The following is a 25,254-nucleotide window of genomic DNA, read 5'->3' as shown; positions in this document are numbered from 1 at the left end:
CAGCCTTCCAGCCAGGAGACAAGGTATCTTGAGAGGGCACCAACTGTTTAGTATAGTTGGTGCCATTACCGTTGTGTTCTCTGTTACTCAAAGGCCCTTTTGGTGTGTTTGGGAAGCTCTGTGAAATGAATCCTTCCCAGCTATAAAAATACAAGCCTTGCTTGAACCTGGTGGTGGCTGGAGAAGGTGTAAATTAAATTTGCTGTGCAATCCATCAGGGCCCAGGTACAGGGTTACTAGCTGTATCTCACGTGGAGAGGCTGGAGAGGGCTCTTGCAGCCCATCTGCCCGTGTGCCACGTGGTCTCCATTTTGCAAGCAAGGGCACGTTGTGCAGGCCTTTCACGCAGTGCATATATGGAAAGCTCTCATTCATGTACCATGTTCCTAGGGTATGGGAAGTCTCAGGCATGACAACGGCTTGTGACTTCGTTTCTTTTTTCTCTTGCAGGTCTACTGCATATAACTTCAATCCCAAACCTGCAAACCCCAGTTTTCTCAGTCATTCCTTGGTGGAACTACTTAACCAGATCAGCCCTACCTTCAAAAAAAACTTTTCCGCTCTGCAGAAGAAACGGTAGCAGCACTTTTTCCTCTCTTGTTGCCTTGAGTAGTCTGTTGTAAAGTTGCTTGGTGAGGCTCAGCTATGTGGCTGGTTCTGTGGGAACTTGATGCCACTGATATAGTAAGGATTGCAATGCCTGCTTTCTCTGAGCTCACATAGTGGTGGAGTGGTTGGGACATGCAAGTCTATGCAGCAAGGACCACAAAATGCCTGACTAAAGGTCATGGCAGCACCCTGATGTAACTGGCTTTCCCTTGCTCAAAACATGGAGCTGTCAGAGCTGATGTGACTTGTCTGCTGTTGTTCAACATGACAGTAACAGAGGCCAGTGGAAGCCCAGAGTCCTGATCCTTATCCACTGGATGGTTTCTCTTGGCTGTAACTCCCAGATGACTCTTTCTTACAGCATGTAGATTTACGGATTTTAGTTCTGCCTAAAGCAAAGGGGGGGGGGGATGACAGCTTTCTGTTGCCATGGGAGTATCAGTTGTGGGGTTTACCTGGAATTCAACACACTCTGTCCCTGCTGAGAACCTGAACACATAGGACAATTTGCACAGTGGGAGAGTGTCATGGTTTAACCCCAGCCAGCAACTAAGCACTATGCAGCTGCTCACTCACTCTCTGCTCCACTTCGCCCCCTCCTCCGCCCCGCAGTGGGATGGGGGAGAGAATCAGAAGGAAAAACGTAAAACTTGTGGGTTCAGATAAGAACACTTTAATAGAACAGAAAGGAAGAAATTGCTAATAACAATTAAAAAATGACAATACTAATAAAAGGATTGGAATATACAAAACAAGTAATGCACAATGCAGTTACCCACCACTTGTCAACTGATGCCCAGTTAGTTCCCAAGCAGCAATCCCTCCCTGGCCAACTCCCCCCACTTTATATACTGGGCATGACATCACATGGATATTCCATACCCTTTGGCCAGTTTGGGTCAGCTGTCCTGGCTGTGTCCCCTCCCAATTTCTTGTGCCCCTCCAGCCTTCTTGCTGGCTGGGCATGAGAAACTGAAAAATCCTTGACTTAGTACAAACACTACTTAGCAACAACTGAAAACATCAGTGTGTTATCAACATTCTTCTCATACTGAATCTAAGACATAACACTATACCAGCCAAAACCAGGACAGAAAGTCCAGATGTGGACTGCAGTGTTCATACAAGGGAAACTGCTAATGTGTTGACCAGCTCCTGAAATGTAGGTCTCCTTGCTGAGTCTCAGTGTTGGCTACATGCCTTGTGGGAGCCTTGACTTCCTAGCTAGCCAGGCAGCAAAGAGTTAATGCGAAGCATGGGCATGTGCTGCAGCAGCGACTGGGCTGGTAACCTGATCAGTAGGTACTACTCCCCTGAATCCAAAAAAGAGACCGAAGCATAAAATATCAGGGGAAGTAACGCATGAGGGCTTTGTGTAGGCTTACGGTGGAGAGATGATAATTATTTTAAACGTGTCCATGCATGTTCATTTTCTCTAATTTCCTCTAGTGCCTATAGTAATAATAATAATAATAATAATAATAATAATAATAAATGTATTGTTTTATTCTCCTGTCCTTGCTGCAGGGACCATTTATTCTGCTCCAGGACAGTGGGTCCTGTGCAAAAGCCTGTCATTCTTTAGAGTCCGCTTAATGAACTGCCTTGGCTCAGCAGGGTGCAAATTGACAGGCACATTGTGGGGCTTTCAGGAGCTCTGCTTCTGCTCTCATTAAGAAGATGAAAGTGACACTAGACAAGGGCTGGAAATTAGCAGTGGCCTCAAGCCACCACTGTGACTATCTGGCCATTTAAAAATGATTATACTGTATTGCTTCTTGGGCTAGAAGTAAATACAGATGAGACTCCAGCACCTGCTGAGAGTAGACAGATTACACGAGGGGACCATTCGGTGAAGCTTGCTTTTTCACTTTGTTAGTGGATGTGTGCTGTAGGCTGGTTTTATAATACGACCCTTATGAATTGGTGTTAAAGCTGAGGGCCAGTCTGAGAGGTGGCTAGCTGGGAATGGGCATCCTCCACTTCTGAATGCAGAGGGTGATGGGGATCTCTGGTGATACAACTGAGGATAAAACTGGCAAGGGGGATGGGGAGAGCCCAGGAAATTCTGCAGACTGATGTTGAGATATGCTGCCCATGCCAATCAGTCATCGTGGGGTATAGTACTTGTTAAACAAAAGTCCACTGTGCTGCTTGTGAGGCCTGGTCTTGTTCTGTTGTTTGTCAGAAGCTGATGTTGCAGCAGATGGAAATTTCTCTTAGAATAGAAAGAAATCTTCCTTTGGAAAATGTCTGATTGTTTCCACTCCCAAACTAGGGTTCAGAGACACCCTTTTGAAAGGATAGCTACTCCTTTCCAAGTGTACAGCTGGACGGCTCCGCAAGCAGAACACGCCATGGACTGTGTCCGGGCAGAAGACGCTTATACTTCTAGACTGGGCTATGAAGAGCACATACCTGGACAGGTATTGGTCTTGCTTTGCCTGAGAACGCTGGCAAGAGTTTTGCTGCCAGCTGCGCTGGGAACTGGTTAACTTTTTAACAAGTAGACCACTAGTATTTGTGGAAGGGTTTTGCTCATCAAAGGAAAACTTGCAGGAGTCCTTGTTCTTGACAGTGCCCTTGACTATAGGGGCTATATTGCTCAGGCTGCAACTCCCTGAGCATGTAAAGGTCTGTGAGGAGCAGGTTCTGCTCAGGTGTTCACAAATTCTATGTCCCTGCTCTGCCGAGCACCAGTGCACAGAAGACAGAGTGCTCCTCCAGGCCAGTCAGGCCTGGAATGGATCTTGTTTTTCTGAGCAAACTATTCTAAATGCTTCAGTTGCAGCTTTATAGCATAATATCTTGCAGGCTGTGAGCAATGCAGGGCTGTAACGGCTGCCCATGGGTGGCTGCCTGCCTGCGGTGTGACTACGTTGCAGTGTGCTGGCTGATGAAACCTGCACCATGCTCTTCCAGAGGTGGCAAGCTGCTATTTCAGTTAAACTGCACTGCATGAGACGGGCTAATGTAAGATCTATCCCAAACTGCTGTTGAATAAAGTCCACTCACAAGCAGTGTTCATTCCTGCTGCTAATCCACTTCCTCTGAACTCCACAGCAGCCTGAATTTTTGCCCCTTCCCCTCCCTTCTCTCATAAAATACCTCATAAAGCAGAAATGCTGACTTGCCAGCTCCTTCCTACACAGTGCATTGCTTCCCACAAGGCTTTGATTCTTTCAGACCAGAGACTGGAACGAGGAGCTGCAGACCACACGAGAACTGCCACGCAAGAACCTGCCTGAGAGACTGCTGAGAGAACGAGCCATTTTCAAGGTAACTTTGGGATGTGCAGGCAACTCTTCACGCAGCCCCTTCTCTGCTGCCTGTATCGCATCTGGACACTTCTCTTGGGCTACCCTTTAGAAACTGCAAGAGGAGGATCCCTGTTTGTAAGCTAAGGGGTCTTGTTCTCTCTTGCATGTCTGCCTTCTGCTCCCAGCCCCACAGGGAAGAATTGTGCTCCTTGACCCTGTGTCTCCCTGCTGACCCTGAGGCAGCGTCCTCTTAGTCCTCTGCTGTTCTGTCAGATCCAGTCCTCCTTTGAGTGGGTGGGATGAACAGAAGGAGGGGGGACACGCTTACACGGAAGCCTTCCTCTGCAGAGAGCTAATGAGCCTAAGCCACACTGAACGCTAATTTCTGGCTCCTGGAGCTTGTATGCAAGCCACTAGCCAGGCTCACAAAAGTAAAAGCCAGCTGACCTGCCTGCTGGAAGACTATCAGGAGGAGAGGAGTGAAGGACAAATTTGCAGGGAGTTTTGAAAGCAAAGTGCTGGGAGGGTGGGAGCTCTTGCTTACCCAGATTTCTCTTCACCTGCCTCCAGGTTCACAGCGACTTCACTGCAGCAGCAACAAGAGGTGCTATGGCTGTCATTGATGGCAATGTTATGGCCATCAACCCCAGTGAAGAGACCAAGATGCAGATGTTCATCTGGAACAACATTTTCTTCAGCCTGGGTTTTGACGTCCGTGACCACTACAAGGACTTTGGCGGAGATGTTGCTGCTTATGTAGCTCCTACCAATGATCTCAATGGTGTGCGGACCTATAATGCTGTGGATGTAGAAGGGCTGTACACTCTGGGGACTGTAGTGGTGGATTACAGAGGTTACAGGGTGACAGCTCAGTCTATTATTCCTGGCATCTTGGAACGGGAGCAGGAACAGAGCGTCATCTATGGGTCAATAGACTTTGGCAAGACAGTTGTCTCGCACCCCAAGTACCTGGAGCTGCTGGAGAAGACCAGCAGGCCACTTAAGATCCAGAAGCACAAAGTCCTCAATGACAAGAATGAGGAGGTGGAGCTGTGCTCCTCAGTGGAGTGCAAAGGCATTATTGGCAACGATGGGCGTCACTATATCCTGGACCTGCTCCGCACTTTCCCTCCAGATTTAAACTTCCTGCCTGTTGAAGGGGAGGAGATGCCAGAGGAATGTAAGAAAATGGGGTTCCCCAAGCAGCACAGACACAAGCTTTGCTGTCTCCGGCAAGAACTTGTTGATGCCTTTGTAGAACACAGGTGAGCTGAGCTCCCCCCTTCCTCCACCTGCGACTGGTAATGGTCCAAGTCAGGACCATGCTGCGTTGTCCCAGGGACATCACAACAGAGCTCCCAGAATTGGGCAGCTAATTTCCCCATTGCTTGGCTGTGCAGGTGCAATTATAGAAACTTAATTAATGAGAGGTGAAAACAGTAGGGATTCTGACAGGGTTACAGGCAGTCAGGGAAAGAGGTGGTTTGCTTTTTAGTCTCCAGATCTGTTTTTGTTGTTTCCTGTCCAAACATTTAGTTCTTCTTTCCCTGCGGATATCTTGTGCATCTGATGGCTAGGGAATGGGAAGGATTTATGCTTCTTTTTAAGGCTCTCCAGATGTCTTGAATGCTACCTTTTTTTCCTAGAGGCTGAAAAAAAGTTACCTATGGGAACTGCTGTAGGCACTTTTGTGGTGAGATATGTTGGTGTGCGGGCTTGCTCAGTGCAGGTGAGGAAGTGGGAGCTCTGGGAGCAGGGCAAGTTGAAGCCATGCGGTGCGGCCGTGTGGTGCTAGTGATGTTAATGCTCCTGCTTCCAATGTGAAGGGCTGCAGGTGCTCTGCTATCACAGATGGTCAGAGCCTGTGCTTCGCTTGCCTGAAAGATGAGCCCTCCAGTTGCTGACGGAGGAGTCCTGCCCGCTGAGCAACCAGTTCTGCAGCCAGCACCCTTCCCAGTTCTGCCGTGTGCCTGCAGGCAGGCTTTGTTGCTCCTTGGGAGAGCTTCCAGACCAGCAGCCTGCAGGACCATGGCCGTAGGGTGCTGCTGCTGCTGCTCCTTGGCTAGCAGAGGCCGGGCCTCTTTCTGCTAAGGTCTCCTGGCAAAATTGCTGCTGGTTTGTGTTTGACTAGTCCTGTGCACCTGGCAGTGAGAGTCTTCTCAAGCTGTCTGCTGATGCTGCGTGTGGAAAGCAATTTGTAACCACTGCAAGGAGATTACTTTCCCCTTGTGATGGGTAATGAAAACCCACGGGTTTTTGCATCTTCTGATAAACTAATGTGCATTCCTTTGATTTTGGAAAGCTTGTGGGAAGAGGGTGTACATCCTGCCTTTCCACAGGGAAACCGTATGGCCTATAATGCTAACTTTGTGAGGTTTTTCCTCACAGAGCAGTTGTGATCCTCTTGGATTCTCCTGCTGTGCTGAATTCCTCTTTGCCTTTACTGTAGGTATCTCTTATTCATGAAGCTGGCTGCACTGCAGCTGATGCAGCAGAAAGCCAACAAGCAGGAGAGCTCAGGTGCACTGGAAAATGGCGCCTCTCCGGAGAACGGTACTGCAGACAGCGAGAAGTCTGAGTCAGAGGACGGTAAAATAGACGATAACGTGACTGGACTTGATCAGGTGAAAGAGCTTGCTGAGACCATTGCATCCGACGATGGAACAGGTATTTCATCCTTGGCACCAGAAGCAGTCCAGGCCTCCTGCCCTAGCTGGTGGGCTGTGTTGCTGGTAGGAGCTAAGCCAGACTGGGGGTGCTTGGGGTGATTATTTGTTGTTAAACAGGACAAGCACTGGCTTCCTCTGTCAATGTTGTCGTAGCTCTTTGCATAGAGCTGTTCACGCACCTGGGGGCCAGTTGGGTAGGTGGGCGAGTGTCTCTGAATGCAGCAAGCCCATCAGCTCTGCCGCAGGAGCGAGAGCCCGGCCAGCAAGCTGGCCTGCGGGGTCAGCAGCTGGGACTGGGCTGCCAGAGGCTTTGTGCAGGTGGAGGGGAGCGGGCTGTGGCAGGGCTGGGAAGCATGATGCAGATGCCTTTGGGAATCCCAGGCTTGGATTTCTGAGTATCTGTGGTTGGCGGCGTGGGGGATCCATGGGTTTTCTGGGTCATCTTATGTGCTCTCGTTTAGGCTTTGCGTTCTGCAGCCATCCTCCTTTCCAAGTATCTTACAACTGATTGGTTTTTTAATGGCTTTCTGCAGAATGTGCCATCATTGCTGCTTTTAGTAACAAAACTTTTATCTTAATTTAATAGCTAGGCTTGTCATTTTCTGAAATCCACATTCATTTGTATTTTATTTTTCTTCCTGCTCCAGTGGATCCCAAAAGCAGAGAAGTGATTCGAAATGCTTGCAAGGCTGTAGGCTCCATTAGTGACACATCATTTGACATTCGGTTTAACCCAGATATCTTCTCACCAGGTATGTGTACAAAGAGCTGGTTTTAGTCCTCCTTCAGAGGATTGCTGTGTCCAGCCAGCCACAGACAAAAAATTGTGTTCTGTAGCTAAGAATATTGCTGGCTTCTGGCTGGCTGGGCATGCTGCAGGATTCTCCATGAAGCACAAAGATACAGGAGAGAGAAAGAAGTGTAATTGATTGCAATGCTCGAGCTACCAAATGCGGGCAGTAAGCTGTCTCCCACTGCTATGCTCGGGGGAGGTCTGCAGATTGCTGCCAAGAATCTTCATGCGATTCTCCAACATCCCAGCTGCTAGACCGCATGAAAAGAAGCGGAGGGAGGGAAAAAATTACATTTTATCCTAATGTAGAAGTTTACACAAAAAAACAACAGTTGTAGTTGAACAACTGATGTTGCGTCCTCAGTGAAGGGCAGGGTTTGTTTTAGTAACATTTTGGTAAGCAGGTCACAGTGCCCTTTCAAATGCATACATCAGTTGCAGGCACTGTATGTAGCTTTCCGTGGCTGGAATCAGTGTTTTTTATTTGAAAATACAGAAGAAGCTCCCAGAGTGTTTGTGGGGGTGAATACCGAGCTGTATGCATGCAAATGGGGAATGGCCATATAGTTGAATTTAGCTTGGAATAAATGTGGACCATGTGTTTTGAAACACCCAAGCATCTTCTAAGGCTGGTAAGGATTAGTGCTTTGGCACTGACTTTGCAGCTAGAACTTAAAACCTGATTTTAATTTCAGTGTGCAAAACCAAAAGGCTTCGAGTTTCTAGCACTTGCAGTATTTGCTGGTCCATCTGATGAAATGTTCCCGCTCCAGTCTAGCCAGTTGACTCTTTTGCACTGGTAGTGTACACAGCACTTTGCAATAGGTAGAATGGATCAGATAAAGAGCAGAATTGGGGCTTTTAAAAGCTACATTAAGAATGAATGAGTGGGCAAGAGCAGCACAGCTACTAATTGAGCAAAGCAGCTAATGCTCTTTCCATTGAAACATGTTGTAGAGTAGATGAGTTTTTGAAGAAGTGTCTTTAATTCCAGGGAGACAGAATCACATTAACTTTTTACCTGCTCTCACTATATGCTTTCTGTATATGACTTCTTTCTTCTTCGAGTTGATGTTTTTTATGTTTTTCTCTTTCACTCTCGTAGGTGTTCGTTTTCCTGAATCTAGCAAAGAGGAGGTGCAGGATCAGAAGCAGTTGCTGAAGGATGCTGCTGCATTCTTGCTGTCGTGCCAGATCCCAGGTTTGGTAAGGAACTGAGGACCAGCAGTCATGTCCCCTCTGAAAGCTTGCCTCAAGCCTGGCTGCTCTGAGCAAGCACTGACACAGTGGTACGCCAGCTTTACCTCCCCAGCAAATGCTGTCTTCTGCTGGCAGCCAAGTTCTGGCACCAGTGGTGAAGTACGGTGAACAGTGCAAGCATAAGAGGGATTTTTCCATTTCCCGTCTTACATCATGGCACAATTTTCCCACCTCAGTCCAACAAAGAATTTTTGGCACTGGTAATTAACAGCTATTGCTAAGTGTTTGGGACAATAAAGACCACATAAGTCATCCTCCCTAGCCCTGGGCATTCTGCACGACTTACTGTATTATCTGACCCTGATTGTGACTCAATTGGTGACTAATAATTTGGAGTGAACTGGGAAATTGTTCTTACTAATATCTATTGTAAATCTCCCTCTGTAAGTCTTAAGTGTTTTGGATGCTTACCCATGCACCTGGCTAGGTAAGAAATACCAGCTTTTCCTTTCTCAAGAGGCTCTCTAAATTGACTGCTAATGCATATGTTACTGCAGGCACTGTACCTAGGAGGGCAGAATTGATGATCTCCACTCCAAGAGGTTCAGGAGTTATTGGTCTTATGTAGGAGGGGATTTTCCTTGCTGGAAAGTTTCATCTGAACTCTAAATCCACTAGTTTTGTAGTCAGCATAATCTTTAAGACCAGCTATTCAGTCTTTAAATTAAAAAACAGGGGGAGTGAATCAGAAAAGGGCTTGGTGACTCTTGTTTTACAGGATAGTTGATACACGAGTATATAAACCCAAAATGCTGCACAAGCATGTGTGAGGGCAAGTTACAGGCCAGCTGCTGTAAGCAGGGAGTCCTCTGTACTCTGCATATCAGAGAGTAACCAGTATTACTCCATGAGGTGAATTAAGTCACTCTTTATCAGTGCTACAACACAACTTAAAATGCTAGTGCCATATCCCCTTATCAGCTAAGTGTGCACAACTCCATGTAGTCTTTTAATTGGAAATGTTTTTAGTTAGTGACCGTGAGGCCCTTAAAGAAGGGCTAGCCTGCTAGTTCCACAAGCATTAGTTAAGTAACCCATGCCAAGGGGAAAGTGGTTCTCACTGCCTGAGCCACAGGAGACCTCTGAGTCCCTGCTCTGCTACTGAGTTCCTGGGTGGCCTCCGGCAAACCACTGGAAGCTGTATGCTGAATTATGCTGAACGCCTCGCTGGTCGTCTTGGGCCACTTGAGACACTGCATGCTCAGCACTTGATTACAATCCTTTGTGCTGCTCCACGGGGCCTTTGCCTCTGCTTGTTTTGCACAGGGAATTGGATGAAGCCTGAGTTGTTTTACTATGGCAGTTGATCTCTCAACACCTCAGTTGCCCAATCCTTGTTGGGAGTGCATAGTGCTGCTCATTCACCACTGAGACGTAAAAGTGGTACAAGCAGCAAGGAGCCTGCACAAACTGCTTTGGGCCGTCTGCTGCAGTTGTTGCCCCTGCCCACGTAGCGTGGCGGTCTCTGGTACTGCAGCACTCCACCCACCAAAAGAGCCTTGCTCGGCATCGCTGTCAGCCTTCGGGGTGACCCTGAACCCCAGGTAACAGAGGCGTGTGTGACCAGCAGTTGGGGAACAGCGGTCCTGACCCCCGTGCCCTTGCAGCGCTGGGTGGGTTGCCATCCTGTTAGTGCTGGAGAAACAGCTCTCCCTCCCGCTGCTGTCATGACGCTGCTCCTGCTTGCGGCCCCGCAGCTGCACGGGGGGCTCGGGGCTGGGGCAGCTCAGGGTTTCCTTTGTGCCAGATCCCAGAGCAGAGGACGCACTACCCAGAGCTCCCAAGGAGTCTCTCCAGGCTTATCCGCTTTGCCGGCTGTGGAGCCTACGGCCTGAGGTAGGGAGCACCCGGCAGCCCTGGCTCTGGCTGATTGGTGTTCTGTACTTGCCAGTTCTTGCTGTGCTCGTAACTTAAATGTCATCCCTGGAAATTACCTTCTCTGTCAGGCAACGCCTTTTTCCCTTCCCAGGCAGATAACTTTTTTTTTTTTGTAATTTTTTAAAAAATTGAAATTCTTTCCTTCATGTTTGCTCTCAGTAACCAAAGTTTGCATCTACCTTTCAGGTCAAAGACTGCCTGGATCACACGGTGCTCCCAATGGATGGGGCTACCTTAGCAGAGGCCATGCACCAGAGGGGCATCAACATGCGTTATCTAGGCAAAGTGATCAACTTCATCACCAAGACCCCTGGCCGTGCTCAGCTGGATCACATTTTTGTAAGCATCAGGCTTAACTTCAAGCTGGCAATTAAAACTGCCTCTGGCATAATTTGCCCTGTATAGATTCCAACTTGGCCAATTGTTTTCTCTGTGTAAAAATAACCAGCTTCAAAAGTAGAGGAGGAGGGGGAAGGACCTGTAAGTGGTGGATGGGGAATTTTGCTCCCAAATCCTTAATGGCTTTCATAATGTTAGGGAGTTTGAGTGTCCTTTGTGATAGAGAAGTGCTTCAGGGATTCCCCAAGCATAATAGCAGGTAACACACAGTTGAATTTTAAGCCATGCATTCTTTAAGCCTTTAAGATCCATTCAGGCTCTGAATCAAACTGGAAAGTGTTGTGAGCATGGCTGCCCATGAGCATGCACAGGGCTAGTGCTGCAGTAGCTCCTGGATGCACAGTTAGAGCTGAGCTGTGCCGCACGGGGTGGCTTGTGGCCACCATGCACGGGTGTGCAGGGGGCTCTTCCCCGGCTCCAGGAGTGTTGTCAAATGCAAAACAGTTCTGTGCTGCAGGGTAAGGACTGGAGAATGTCTCTTCTGCAGATCTTGATAAAAGCCCACTTCAAAAGCAAAGTGTATTTTTAATTGTTATTGCCAACTGACTCTTGGTCTCTGTTCTTTATTCCTTTGGGTAGAAAATAGGAATCAGTGAATTGATCACTCGATCGGCTAAACACATCTTCAAGACATACCTCCAGGTATGACCTGCAGTCTGACCTCTTGCCTTGTGTGTCCTCTCAAATGACTTTTTTCCACAAATAGAGAGCCGTTTGAGTCCTTTCTCTCATTAGGCAGTTCATGGGCGTTGCTTAGCAACGGGAAGTACAATCTCATTAGTGCTAAAATAGGTACAGGCCTGTGTGTAAGGGAAAACAAGTTCCCACTTGAAGATAGCTTTCCCGGAGAGTAATCATTCATGCTTTTCTTCCCTAGATTCTCACTCATTATGTTGAAGGCTTTTAAAAGTGAAATCACAGCTTGTTTTCCTTGTAATACCTTTTGCTCTTAAACAGTGTTGCTTTTGCCCTTCTAAGAAGCTTTTTTTAGTAGCATGAACACTAATGCATCCTTATACCTGTCCGTACATAACATAGCAATACAGCTGGCTTTACTCCAGTCTCAAAATCTTCTTTACACTTTCTAGTTTCTCTGTCCCAGGTAGCAGCCTGAAATGGAACTGTATATTTGTGTGTGTAGGTATATACTTAGCTCTTATATCTACATAATTCTGTCTGTGCTAGTTCCACTTGCAAATATTGCCTTCCTCTCCCTCTCCTGAAAGGTTTTCCTGTTTCTGGTAGGACTGGATTTGTGTGAGGCTCAGGGTCGGAGTAGTGCCTGTGTGATGGCAGGTGTCTTCCAGGACTGATTTTGGTGTCTCGCTGTAGGGTGTGGAGCTGTCGGGTTTATCAGCAGCCATCAGCCACTTCCTCAATTGCTTTCTAAGCTCCTTTCCAAATCCCATTGCCCATCTTCCAGCTGATGAGCTGGTCTCCAAGAAAAAGAATAAGAAAAGGAAAAACAGGAACCTTGGAAATGCTGATAACACTGCGTGGGCCAGCATGACCCCTCAGGAGCTTTGGAAGAATATTTGTTCAGAAGCAAAGAACTACTTCGATTTTAGTCTTGAATGGTAAGCAGAGCAAATTACCCTGTCACCAAATGTCTGTAACTCTTACTGTTCTTTAATAGGACCTGCCTTTTTGACTTGTTTTCTGTTTGAATATACACTTGTACTCTTGAGGGAGTTTTACAGGCTTATAACAGAACGAAGTCAGGCACAGAGTAGCAGGGGGAAGTGTAACTGAGATTTGAAATGAGGTGAAACCTATGAGGCAAAGGCAGCTAAGAAACGCAGAGAGGAGGGGAAACTTTTCCTTAGTGGTGCAGAGGGGAGCAGAAGGCAAGAAGCTGAAGGAGTATAGTCAAAAGATATTTTTCTATATAGATGATTTAGGCTGAAGGGAGCTTATGTTCCAAAAACATGGACAGCTTCTCCTGTGTCTGAAACAGAGATGGCGAATGAGGCTGCTGGAAGGTGCAGATGGTGAGTGTTAAACTGGAAGCACAAGCAAAGTGGCCCAAGAGAAAAACCATGACTAGTTGGCTAAATCGGTGATCATCCCTTCACGTCAGGGACAGCTTACTCTTTACCAAGAGCTGAAGGCCGTCAGACTCTCGCCTAAACTCTGTGGTGAGCTTTGAAGAGAACACGCATAGGATTTGAGTAAAAAGTATGGTTGTGCATCTCCGTAAGCTTTAATAGACCATTAACAACCACCGTAATGTTAGTAATTGGTTTCAGTTAGCACCTAGCTGTAGAGGGACCTGTGCTTCAGATCTTCAGATATACCACAGCAGAGGGATGTCCTTGAGCAGAAACTTACCTGAGAGCTGAAGCTTGTGTGTGCTTTTTGCAGTGAGAATGCTGACCAAGCAGCTGAAGTATATAATCTACAGAAAATCACCCTGCTTCGTGAAATCTCCCTCAAAACTGGAGTCCAAGTAAGATCCACATCTTCCCTCCCTTCCCCATCATGTTCTATACTGAGAAACATGAAGAATAAGTGCAAACTGCTTTGCGGGGGACAGCCTTTCAGACGGACAGTGGGAGCCCCTAAAGGTCTTTGTAGTGTTAATGTTGAAATAAAGGTTCCAGCCCTGGGGATAGAGATTTCTAATCTAGTTTCCTTTTAGAGTGAACTTGCTGTGCATCTCCCTTGGAAGATTAGCCAGCCTGAATACAGTTCCTGTAGCTTGCTCTGTCTGACAAACCAAACTCGCCTCTGAAGTTTTCATGCACGTGCATACTCCCCATCCAAAGAGAAGCAGCTCTTTGGCTGAGCAGAGCAGGACTTTGGAGTTTTCCTTGCTTGAAGAACAGGGGATTTCCTTCCCCACACCACTGCCTTCTTACTCCTGTGGGGTGCGGGAGTTTGGCTGGATGGGGTTGCCCTGTCGGGGCTCAAATACTGGCACGACCATGCCTTGGCACTGCGGTGTGAATTTGCCACGCACATGTGTGCCTACATGTGACCTTCTTTCAAAACTCTGTCCCCAGGGAGTGATGATAACAGGAGATGTTTTGACTGTGAATCCGCATGCAGAATTCAAGGCTTACTTTCCCCTCTTTCCTTGCCAAGTAGCTATGAAAGTGGTGACCATGACCTCCGGTCTTTTCGGTTCCTCCAGATACTGCTGAAGGAGTACAACTTTGACAACAGGCACAAGCCTACCTTCACAGAAGAGGATATTCTCAACATCTTCCCTGTAGTGAAGCATGTAAACCCCAAAGCCTCAGATGCTTTCCACTTCTTCCAGAGCGGGCAAGCAAAGGTTCAGCAAGGTACAGACCCAATATGCCTCTGCCTCTTGAGGTGACTGCTGATAAAAGAAAGAGCAGGGTATGTGTGGTATGGCCCGCTGCCCTCTACCAATATACCCCCACCCACCCTGTTTTGGTAGAGAATCGTGGTCTCCAAGACCATTGGAAACACCCACGAGCTATAAAGTTACCAACGATGAACAAGGATGGATGTAGGGCAGTGTTTTCCTTCCCCTAGGTTTTAGTCCTTACACAAGGCAGTGACCTATGGCTACATATCCCACTACTGTTTTCACTTTGTGGGCAATGCCCTTCTCCAGTAGCATGAGGGGTTATTTAACATACATACGTATATGAATATAACTTTTTTCAGGTTTCTTGAAGGAGGGCTGTGAGCTCATCAATGAAGCCTTAAACTTGTTCAACAATGTGTATGGTGCTATGCATGTAGAAATCTGTGCCTGCCTGAGGCTGCTAGCTCGTCTCAACTATATCATGGGAGATTATTCAGAGGTAAGCAAGGGCTTGGATAGGGTCTGTTTAGTCCTCTCATTCCTTCCCTATGCTTGCTTGTTCAAGTGCATGGCACTGTGTGACTTGCTCTTGGGTCTTCTGTTCTGTTTAGGCCTTAAGTAATCAGCAGAAAGCGGTGCTAATGAGCGAGAGGGTCCTGGGTATTGAACATCCCAACACAATTCAAGAATACGTGAGTACAGGGTGCTGGGAGAGCAGCAGTGCCTCGTGTGTCTGTGTGGAGTCTGTGAGCCCTAATTCATGTCTGCATCTAGAAAACAGTTGCAGTTCTCCTTCCTTCTGCAATGTTCTTCCCAGAATCCTCCACTTTTAAGTTTTGTATCTTATGATTTTGTAAACTGAATACCTAAGTGTTTGCATTATAAATGTCCTGCATGGTCAGTATTTGTCCTATTCAGTTTAGAATTTTGGGGGTTTGTCTGTTGAATGTTTATTTATAGTTATTAATTCTGTTGGCTTTTGCCCTGGGCTTACATCAAAAACAAAGAAAGAGAAAGAATCCTCCCAAAAGCGCAATCAGAGTATCATATACACAAAGGTCAATTTTGAAATATTCCTTGAGGTGCGTAAGAGAAACTGAAGTGAAACACTTTAGCTTCCTCAGTGCTGTGTCTTGTGTGATGCCTCAGTGGAGCTGTAAATCAGCCAGCAGATTTGGACTTTTCTGAGTGGTTGAAATCCTTTTTAACCATAAAGGAAGACCTTTTTATTTGTGTGCAGCTGAGGAAAAAAGTAGAAAGGAGAGATTAGTTTGCTTTACAGTGTAGTAAGTAAAAACCATTAATGCTGGATTACTTCTTTTGTTATAGATGCACCTTGCTTTGTACTGCTTTGCAAACAGCCAGCTCTCTACAGCATTGAACTTGCTGTACCGTGCACGCTACCTCATGCTGTTGGTATTTGGGGAGGATCATCCAGAAATGGCACTCTTAGATGTAAGTAATCTTTTAGAGTCTTCAGGCTTCTAATCTTCAAGAAACCTCTTGATCTTTAAAATGCCCATAGTGCTGGCTATTTAAAATAAACATTTAGGCACTGCTTCCTCTCCCCTGGGTTACTACCAGTTAGTACTATTAGAATAAGAGAAAAAAGGAGTTTGACTCTTTGTAGCTGGCGAGGTCAGCCCTCTGTAGCTGGAGCTCTGTGCTGGGCATGCTGGAGATGTGGGTTCGAGCACCTGTAATTCTTGGGCAAATTCCTCAATTTAGCCTGTTCTTGTTGCCTTTGCATAAAATGGAGAGAGTTCCTTATCTCTCTTTTGTCTGGCTTGTTTGGACTGAGCTCCCAAGGGGGAGGATGGTCTCCTGTCATGTGTTATGTGCTACAGAGATATCCGCTGGGGATTTGTGGCTGCTACAGCCTTTTCAACAGCAAAATACCTGTGTGGTCTTGGTATTTACGAAGCAATAAATGCGTAGTTTGAATTTGCTTTCTGAATGTCTACTTGACTTCTTTATGCAGAATAACATTGGCTTGGTGCTCCACGGGGTTATGGAGTATGACCTGTCCCTCCGGTTCCTGGAGAACGCGCTGGCCATCAGCTCCAAGTATCACGGCTCCAAGTCTTTGAAAGTTGCACTAAGGTGAGGCAGGGTGGAGTGCTGGGCTGGGTCACTGTACTGTTAAAGAGAGTGAGTACATTCACTGTGTGCTCATATGGGAGGGGTCTGATCTGGCTGTGTCCAGCTGTACCCTGTTAAACTAGAGATTCAGTCTTTTCCCTGCTGTCAGACTCCTTGGGACTGCTGGGCTGCATGAGTCAATGTCATGGTGCAGCATCCAAGGTTGTTGTCTTGAAAGACAGAGATCCCTCGTTCTTAAAGTTAATTGTGGGATCTGCTGTAATGCTGACTGCCTCCAAAATCTGTCAAGATGACCCTGGTCCTTGTAGACTCTCAGCAGAAAAATATATGTGGCAAGTGAAGGTTGGACAGCGAGGCTAATGTAATTATACTGGGAGACTGGGACGATACGTAAACACTTGTATTTAATTGTTTCAGCCCTCAGGGAGCTATCTTTGAGAAGCATATAATTTGCTTTTGTCCTTTACCATAAAGCCTTGTATTTGAATAAAATACTGCATGGCTTCCTTTTTTCCAAGGGAGCTATGAGTGGTCGGAACCTTTAGGATCTGCTCTAAATACCCACTGCTCTTTGGGGCTGTATGCACTGTCCTTGAATGCAAAACTGGCTCACTATCAACCAAGCAGTGGCCCACTCCTAATTACTACTACCACATTGCAACCCATCTGTTCTTCGTCAGGGTGAAAATAAATCTTATTAAGCACCCACAAGAGTCTGATTTGTTTTCCAGCAGTTGATGGATATGCATTCTGTAGAAAGCATCTTGCCTTCCCTTAGTAGCACTGGGATGCTTGATGAGATTAATCACCTCCCACAGAGTAACACTGCCAAAACCAGAAATCTTTTTTTCATTCCAGAAACACTAAGGAAGCAAAGTCCAAGCCAAGTCAGCTCTCCCAACTAGAGAGAGCCCAGGTGACTTGGGTCCCAGCTCTGCCACTGTTTTGCTGTTTGTTTCTGTGCTGGAAGTTTTTTTTATTTAGTCTGTGAATAATCAAGTAATTCACACATTTGCTTTCTAAGAAACAAAAAGACCCTATTGAAGGGTAAGGGCTTGTGGCTGCTTCCTTCTTCAGTTAACAAATCTAGTCCCGAGATGTTCCTGTGGATGTGCTGCCTCCATTCAGTTCACTGCTGTGGTCTTCAGCTTTCCTGGGTGCAGGAGGAAAAAATCCCCAGTTCAGTCTTTATTCCTGTAGGTCACTTCTCAGCATTTCAACAACAATCCAACCTAAATCAGCGTAATATATTAATCTCCAAACAGAGTGGGGAAAAGTAACTGCCAGCGTGCTGTATTCAGAGTCCAGTGTCTGTCTCCTTTCACACTGACATTAAGACTTCTAGCCTAAACATTGTTACGTTAAAGTCATGCTCACTGGAGTGCAGAAATGTTTCTTCTTCATGAAAGTACCTCTAAACCCTTTCCCTTCCCTCAGCCACCACTTGGTAGCCCGAGTGTATGAGAGCAAAGCAGAATTCCGGTCAGCTCTGCAGCACGAGAAGGAAGGCTACACCATCTACAAAAACCAGGTAATGAGCAAGTGTGCTGTTAATTTGTGTCATATCACTTTACTGCCAGAAACAAGCAGTACCACTGCAAAACAGTGCTACAACTTGGAACTCGGGGAGCCCTTTCTTACAAACGACTCTGAGCACTGCTGCCCTGTACAACAATTGACTGCTTTTATGCCAAAAGTGATTGAATAGACTTCCTGTAAGTTTGTTCTTGCTGTACCTGTGTCGCTGGACAGAAATTTCTGTTGGTGGCATTGCCCCATGTTCTGGCATGGCACTGAAAGAACTGGTCTGTTCTTTCCACTTTTTGCACCACCTGTCTTTTAAATACCAGATCCAAACTAGTTTGGTAGTTGAGCTGTTTCGTGGGCAATACCTTCTGCTGCTTGCAGCCCTTGCTGTTGCACAGTGAAACTTCTGCATCAGCCTGGGGTCTGCCTGAACACGTCTGCAGTTGTACACGGTGATTCAGTGCCATCTCACTGGCTGAAAGCACAGCCTGGTGGAGGGAATGCCACTCACCCTGCTAACATGCTCCTACTTGATGGAAATGTGTAATGTTGATAATAATGCTCCTAGAGGAATTTTGTTTGTTTGTTTTTTGAATGCCAAGGCAGGTGAAATCCAGTTCTGATGAGTTTCTAAAAGGATGTTGAGCTAGCAGAGACTAGGAGTGCACCCTGGCTGTTTGGCTCCTGTTCTGATTTGTAATGTTGCACCCTTTTTTTTTTCCCTTTTCTCCCCTTTTCTGATTAGCTTGGAGAACACCATGAAAAGACCAAAGAGAGCTCTGAGTACTTGAAATACCTGACTCAGCAAGCAGTCGCTCTTCAACGCACAATGAATGAGATTTACAAGAATGGCTCCAATGCGAACATCATGCCGCTTAAGGTAACCTTTATGCAATGAAAGCAATTGAGGGTACTTACCATGAAAGCAGAGATTTGTGTTTAGCTGCTCCTGAAGGACACATGAGTGTATACGTGCAGACGTTGCCTGTGCAGGAGGTGGTAATGGCTGTGCCAGTTGCAGACCCTTTGTGGGCAGGAGGTCCCTGCAAAAGCAAGAGGCTCAGACAGACATAGCACAGTGTAACTAATGTGGACTGAACATTTGTCCCCTCTGCTTCTGAAAAGAGCGATTCTGGGCTCTGGCCCTTTCTCCTGAGCTCAGGCAGATGGGCGCAGCTGAGTGCGTTGCAGGGCACCCAGGGAACTCAGTAAGGACGCGCTGGGCAGCTCGCAGTGTGGGAGCCTGGGACACCTACGCACAAACCTGCCCCTCCACTGACTCACTGGCTGCGGGCAGGTTGCTCAATCCAAAAGTACTTCAGTTTCCTCATCCTAAAAAATGCTGTCATCTTTCACCAGGTGCTTTGTTCTCCTTCCAAGGGTTTTGTGGTGTGGGGAGGCTGGGCAGCAAAGCGGAGCGTGGGGGGCCTGCCTTGCCTTGCCTTACATAGAGCAGGAGCAGATTGGCCTTCTTGGGCCAAACCCAGCTGCTCTTATCCGCCTGTGCACCTGGCAGATCACACCAGCCCGGCTGTGGCATATCTAGGGGAGTACGCACTAACTTGTGTGATGGGTGCTCTCCCTGTTGTGCTGTGCAGCTGCCAGAGGATTGCAAGCCAGCAGGTTGGGAAAGAGGCTTCCAGCTGCAGAGACTCCCTCCTGGTAGAAAGGGCAGGGAGGATAGTGCTCTGTGGGAGTGGTTGGGTTTTCTTCTCTCTGCAAAGAACTGGGTACAGAACTGAGGAGTTTATGGCAGAGTAATTTGAGCATAAGGACCTTGAGTCCAGGAAATAGTGTCCAGCTAAGAGGCTCAAATGCATAAAACAGTAATAAAGATTTTACCTTTGTTACAACACTTACTTGGAGGAGGGGAAAAAAAATAACCCAACACATTTTGAACTGACATCTACACTGCATTTAACTGAAGTCCTGCAGAGTTCAGAGAAGCAGTTGCCCACAGTGACTGGCTGGGGACCTCTGCATGCTGCTTTTCAACTTATAGGTATAAAGAGGTAGAAAATATAATAATAAGGTGGCATAATTTAATGACACCTTACAGCTATTAGTGTGTCATATGGGCCCTAGGTTTTTCTAAACTGTTTGTAAATGGTATCTGGACTTGCTTAGGAGCTCTGAGTTCTTCTATCAGGGTTTTGGCTTTTAAAACTGGTTTTTTTTTTCCTCTTACACTGTAGTTCACAGCTCCCAGTATGGCCAGTGTCCTGGAGCAGCTCAACATTATCAATGGAATTCTCTTCATTCCACTAAGGTAGAGTGATACCTCTGCGTGTTGTACCTTTAGAAATCAAGTAGTCTTTTTGTATTATCTTTGTCCCTGAGATAGCATAAACCCATGCTTCCCTCTGCATTGAGAGTCATGTGGCATTTCCAGTGCTCTTGGGTACCTCTTCTCTTCAGGCAGCGCTAGGCAAATAATGGCAGAAATTGTCACTTCTGCATAAAAACTGCTTTTGAAGGTGCTGGGTCCTCTGAAGGCACTCCTGAACACTTGTGAAGGGATGTTCTACAGCATCCCTGGGCAATCCTTAGTGGCACTAAAAAAAGCTCCTGGTTGGAAGAACATTGCATGAAACATCAGATGTTCCTTTCGAAACTGTAACCTTGAGCTTGTAGCAGCAATGTGATCTCATAAACCCCAAACTGCTCTGTGAAGCTAAAGGAAATCGGGCAAGTTTCCTGGAGAGTTGATGCATCAGTGGGCAAGACCACTATTGTGTGACTTGCCCATGGGTCGTTCTGCAAGCAGCTGGGAGCTGGCATCTCCCCTCATTGCCTGTTCTCAGCCTGTCACCCCAGCAGCAAAGGGTTCTTCTGTTTAGCTCTGTTTGCGCAGTGGGATGTAGTTGAAGCAGAGTCAGTGGTCTCTACCCAGAAGAAATGAAGTGAGCAGTGCTGGGCTGCGAAGAACAGCACTGGCTCTTCCACAGACGAGGCTGCTTAGCAGGGTAGTTGCTTTAAGTACATCTTGGAGGTATTCCTTCCCCAGCTCTACAGGATTTGTTTACAAAGAACATTAGCCAAGATCATACTACTAGCTGATTATCATCATCTTTAAGACCACCCTAAACAGCATTACTCTTAATTTTTTTTTTCACTTATTATAAATTGTCTCTTAGACTTTTAGTTGAAAACTTGATTGGGGTGGTGGTGGAAAAAGATGATCTGAGCTGAGACTGTATTCTTCTAATGATATAAGTAATCACCAGTAGTAAAAAATCCACCAGCAGCAGCCTGGACATAGACAAGATTAACCTCAGTGCCTCTGCCCTGAGCAGCCACTGACAGGTCATGTCCTGGTGCCTCTTGGTTCAAAACTAAGCACAGAGCTTGGCTCAGGTATTGCTGAGACCTGGGACTGGGCAGGAGGAAGGCAAGTGCTAGGAGCATTTCGTATTATACTACCTTGTCTCTATGCTTCCTGCTTCCTAAAGCTAGTCTAATATTTGCTACCCTTCCTGGTTTCCCCTTCAGCCAAAAAGACTTGGAGAACCTTAAAGCAGAGGTGCAGCGACGCCAGCAGCTCCAAGAAAGCATAAAAAGTGGCGAACAGCTGGAACCAGAGGACAAAGCTGTGGAGGAGAAAGAGGCTGAGCCAAGCATGCCTTCTGCTGAGATCCCCTTAACACAGAGCTCTGCTTAATGTGTACCTCGCTTAAAAAAAAAAGTTTAAACCACCCTTTTCTGAATCTGACCCAGGGTCTTGGACTCCCCTGGAGCAGCTCCTCCTTTTTTGACAATGTTATTGCACTGGTACAATTAATACACAATGCAAAGAACTAATCTGAGAAATGTAATCTGTCTGACTGAGCTTGTGTCTGCCACGTGAAGGGGAAGGTGGCCAGGATGCAGCAGCATATGAAAGACCCATCCTAGGTGAGCGCAGCCAGAGGCTGTCATGCCTGCGTGTGTGTGTATGTGTTGTGTGTGTGCGCATATCATCAGTTATTTCTACTTTGTACATATGAATTCCAAATGAACTGTCTTGAGGTATGTAACATTTCTCAGGTCATTTTTATGTTGACTAAGGACACTGCTTTGCTAAAACAGTACAAAACCAGCCCCATCTACTGCTCAGCGTTCTTGTAAAATGTGGATTCCAAGCCAAAAGATTTATTTCCCCCCCCAGTCACTATCCCAATTTGTGCTAAGGAAAACTAAGCAGCCATATTTGTATCGCTCAGATGACTGAAGCCTGTAATGTGTGTATGTAAGTGGGGGAATGTACAGCATTTTCTACATCAGGATATAGCCATTGGATTCCTTTAACCATTTTTTCTACTTTTGGTTGGCAGTTTGGCAATTCAGTGGGTTTTTGTAACATTCACATTCTAATTTTCAAGGTAAAGATATAGATAGATAGATAGATAGATATATATATATATGATACTTACAGTTCCACCTCTGCTCTGCTTGCAGCTGAGTAACTTAGGATACTGTATCCAAAGAGTGAGGGCTTGATGTTTAAAAAAGCGCACAAACTTCCATTACAATGGAAACCCCAGTGCCTAGGAGAGATTGGTAATGGCATCAAACGAGGTCTGAACTAAAGTGATTTAGCAGGAAATCGTGGCCCTATTAAAAAGGGGGAGGGGAAGAGGGGAGGAAAAGTCAGAAACAGGGACTTGGTCTCATTTGCAGTAGCAACTGTAACACAGAGCTGATGGACTTTAACCTGGCGGGCAAGTTGAACCAGACTGGAATCATACATTTCCCACAACCTGAAATTACTAGGCTTCGGGGCGGGGGTTTAAATAAAAACTAGAATTCCCACAGCACTGAAACCTATGGCTAATACCTTCTTAACTAACTTTTTTTGCACACTGGTTTTTGAGATTGTTGCCAGGGGAATGTCCATTGCTGGCAATGGATGTTACTGAAATGGCAGATGCCACTCAACAAATCCTTATGGCCCCCTCCCCATCATATGCATGTCCCATGGGGGTTGTCAATGGCTAGTGCGTGTTCCCCTGGCCATGCCAGTCACAAAGCAGGTAAGATGTGGCCACTGCAGGCCATGGTATGCCGACAGAGTTGAATGTCCTTTTTTCCAAACAGATCAAGCTGTAGAACAACTTCTGATTGCTGGTCCACAGCCACCCTGTGCTGACAAAGGAGTCCAGTCTCTCTCTCTCTCATGTTGTCTGTCATGGATAGTACCCTGTGCTAATTTGCATTGCTTCTTTTACTGACCTTCTGGAGAACAAGTGCTGTCAGTGTGCTCTGTACCCTTGGTTTCCTGTACTACGTTACAGGTATTTGTAACTCTTGGTGGGGGGGAAGGGAAGGAGGGGAGCAGCCTCTGAGTTGTTAGAGGCGACAAAGCAGGAGGAGTCTTTACTGCAAAAGACCTTGCTCCTATTAGAAAAATTATGAATTTCCTGGAAAGCAATCAATAAATGACTACAGTGCATCTTTCCTACAAGATTTTTCTTTTACTAGTGTCTTTCAGTCCATTAAAAGCTTTTTAAACTATTTTAGGTACTTTATTTATTGGTTTCTTTGCAGTTTGGTGCAAGGTGTTGGATACCGTTACCTGAACACCATCCCTGGAGCCACCATTTCTGTTCTTTTGAGCAGCAGGAGCCAATAGACAAGAACAGGTACAGATTAGCTGGAGGCTTTAAACCTGTAACTGTACTGATGCCACACACTGCAGGGTTCAGTGCCCCAGTAAGCTCCTCTACCTCTATCTGTTCTCTGCGTCTAGTACCCACCTCCCCACAGCTTACTTTCCTTAGCGATGCTCAAGGTTGGTGCGTGTACGCTGGGTTGTTTTACTGAATTCCTGTGCAGCAGCAGGGCTGAAAGCTCTGGGACCATTTTGGAAGGTGCTGTGGTTCCTGGAACGCTTCAGCAAGCTGTGAACTGTGCGGTCGTGTGCAGGCTACCACTGCCTCTGCTCCGTGCATCCTTTTCCTCTAACAAAGTGCCCCTGTGGACAAAGGCATCGACTGCAAAAGAGCAGTAATAAAACTCGTACCAGAATCACAACCACAGTAGCCCCAACCCAGAGAAGCAGGAACTACCCTTGTCTGTCAACAGATGCTTCAGAATCACTTTTGCCTCAAGGGAGAGGCACTGCTTCTCCATCTCACTCAGGGAGAAGGGGTGAGCAGGGCACAGGTGCTCCATGGATTTTTGTAAACATGCGAAATGAAGCTGAAAGATGCAAATCCCAGCTAATAAGGCTACACCACTAAGCAGCTTGAATGCCATCATTAGTTGCTAAATAAATGCATTTAAGAACATAGGTTCTGTAATCCTCTTCACCTCTTCTGGGGTTTGGGTGTTCTCAGGTACTCAGTTCACAAGTTGTTAAACAAAAACGAGCATAGAACTGACTCAGACTAGTGCTGAGGACACACCAGGCCAAGAGGAGGGTGGATGTTCAGGAAACTGTAGCTCTCCCAGCCCTAAAGCGACTCACCTCTGTGAGGCCAACTCTGTTCCTAGTTCACACAGTTACACGTAGTCCACCTTATCACCTTCTCAGACAGGATTTAGCACCCCAGGTACAAGTGCCACATAGAAGCGCTGGTGCTGTAACTGGCAGGTAACGGTATGCCACTGCCTGAGAAAAGTAACTGCAGCAAAATGAAATCATTTCAGAGAGATTAAAAACATCCACAATCCTGAAGGAAACACAGAGAAATACACTATTTTTATCCTCCTTGCTTTCTCTCCAGAGAGGTTTCCAGCACTTAATGTCATCAGACATAGGACAAAAGCTACACCCTTCTTTCAAGAAGTCCCCATTAAACCTTCCCTGCCTATAGTGGTTGTACTGTTCAGAGAGAAGCCTGCTCAACTGAATATTTTCCCACCATTGACCAAAATCCCTGTATGTATCATTTCTTTTCATATTCATCTCTGCCCAGAAATGTTTTAATACCCATCAGTGCTATATCAAAACTGGAAACAACTGGTGGAAACTAGTCTCATACACTTAGAAAGCTGCTTTCAGTAAGGCACTCGCTACATCATCACATCACCAAGTTGAAGGGGAAAATTAAATTCTTCAGGTACCCAGACTGCTCTTAGCTACTCACATTTTAATATCCCTCATCTCTCCCTTTTGATAAGGGTACTATGTTTGCAAACATATAGGAGGCTTTCCTTTCAAACCTGCATCCTAACACCATCTCTGCACCAAACGCTTGGGACACCCTTCACCCCAGCCAAGTCATCTGACTGGCACATTACTCCGGCAGCACCTGAAATTCAGTTGTTTTTACCAAATGAAAGTCAGTCTCCCTCAACAGCCTATCCCAGGTCTGTTCCTGACATTCAGGAACACCATGCACGATGCTCACACAGAACACAACTGGTCGGAGCTGTGTTCCATCTCTCCCCCACATCATGGTCAAGGTCACATCCTTACTCTCCTATCAATGAAGAAATGCACATTTCCATTTTAGTTCACTGACCCATTTATAAGTAGCACTCAAGGTA

General features: G+C 46.4%; 1 protein-coding gene across 2 annotated transcripts in view; it reads left to right on the top strand.

Annotated features, from left to right (window-relative positions):
• Positions 1 to 21,865, top strand: part of CLUH (clustered mitochondria (cluA/CLU1) homolog) — a 33,306-nt gene extending 11,441 nt beyond the window's left edge. For both annotated transcript variants that reach the window (XM_010573878.1, XM_010573876.1), the window contains 20 exons: positions 451 to 576; positions 2,888 to 3,035; positions 3,796 to 3,888; positions 4,440 to 5,134; positions 6,319 to 6,536; positions 7,186 to 7,290; positions 8,437 to 8,537; positions 10,656 to 10,808; positions 11,448 to 11,510; positions 12,201 to 12,445; positions 13,233 to 13,317; positions 14,005 to 14,158; positions 14,511 to 14,650; positions 14,763 to 14,843; positions 15,481 to 15,606; positions 16,133 to 16,254; positions 17,692 to 17,785; positions 18,527 to 18,661; positions 19,977 to 20,050; positions 21,274 to 21,865. In XM_010573878.1, coding sequence (XP_010572180.1) covers positions 451 to 576; positions 2,888 to 3,035; positions 3,796 to 3,888; positions 4,440 to 5,134; positions 6,319 to 6,536; positions 7,186 to 7,290; positions 8,437 to 8,537; positions 10,656 to 10,808; positions 11,448 to 11,510; positions 12,201 to 12,445; positions 13,233 to 13,317; positions 14,005 to 14,158; positions 14,511 to 14,650; positions 14,763 to 14,843; positions 15,481 to 15,606; positions 16,133 to 16,254; positions 17,692 to 17,785; positions 18,527 to 18,661; positions 19,977 to 20,050; positions 21,274 to 21,442 — 3,127 coding nt within the window. In that variant the 3' untranslated portion in view covers positions 21,443 to 21,865. The remainder of the gene's footprint in view (positions 1 to 450; positions 577 to 2,887; positions 3,036 to 3,795; positions 3,889 to 4,439; positions 5,135 to 6,318; positions 6,537 to 7,185; positions 7,291 to 8,436; positions 8,538 to 10,655; positions 10,809 to 11,447; positions 11,511 to 12,200; positions 12,446 to 13,232; positions 13,318 to 14,004; positions 14,159 to 14,510; positions 14,651 to 14,762; positions 14,844 to 15,480; positions 15,607 to 16,132; positions 16,255 to 17,691; positions 17,786 to 18,526; positions 18,662 to 19,976; positions 20,051 to 21,273) is intronic.
• The last annotated feature ends 3,389 nt before the right edge of the window (positions 21,866 to 25,254 follow it).

This window comes from Haliaeetus leucocephalus, unplaced genomic scaffold (genome assembly GCF_000737465.1).
Source record: "Haliaeetus leucocephalus isolate CR32 unplaced genomic scaffold, Haliaeetus_leucocephalus-4.0 Scaffold395, whole genome shotgun sequence".
Classification (NCBI taxonomy): domain Eukaryota; kingdom Metazoa; phylum Chordata; class Aves; order Accipitriformes; family Accipitridae; genus Haliaeetus; species Haliaeetus leucocephalus.
This window is presented reverse-complemented; position numbering and strand designations above follow the sequence as displayed.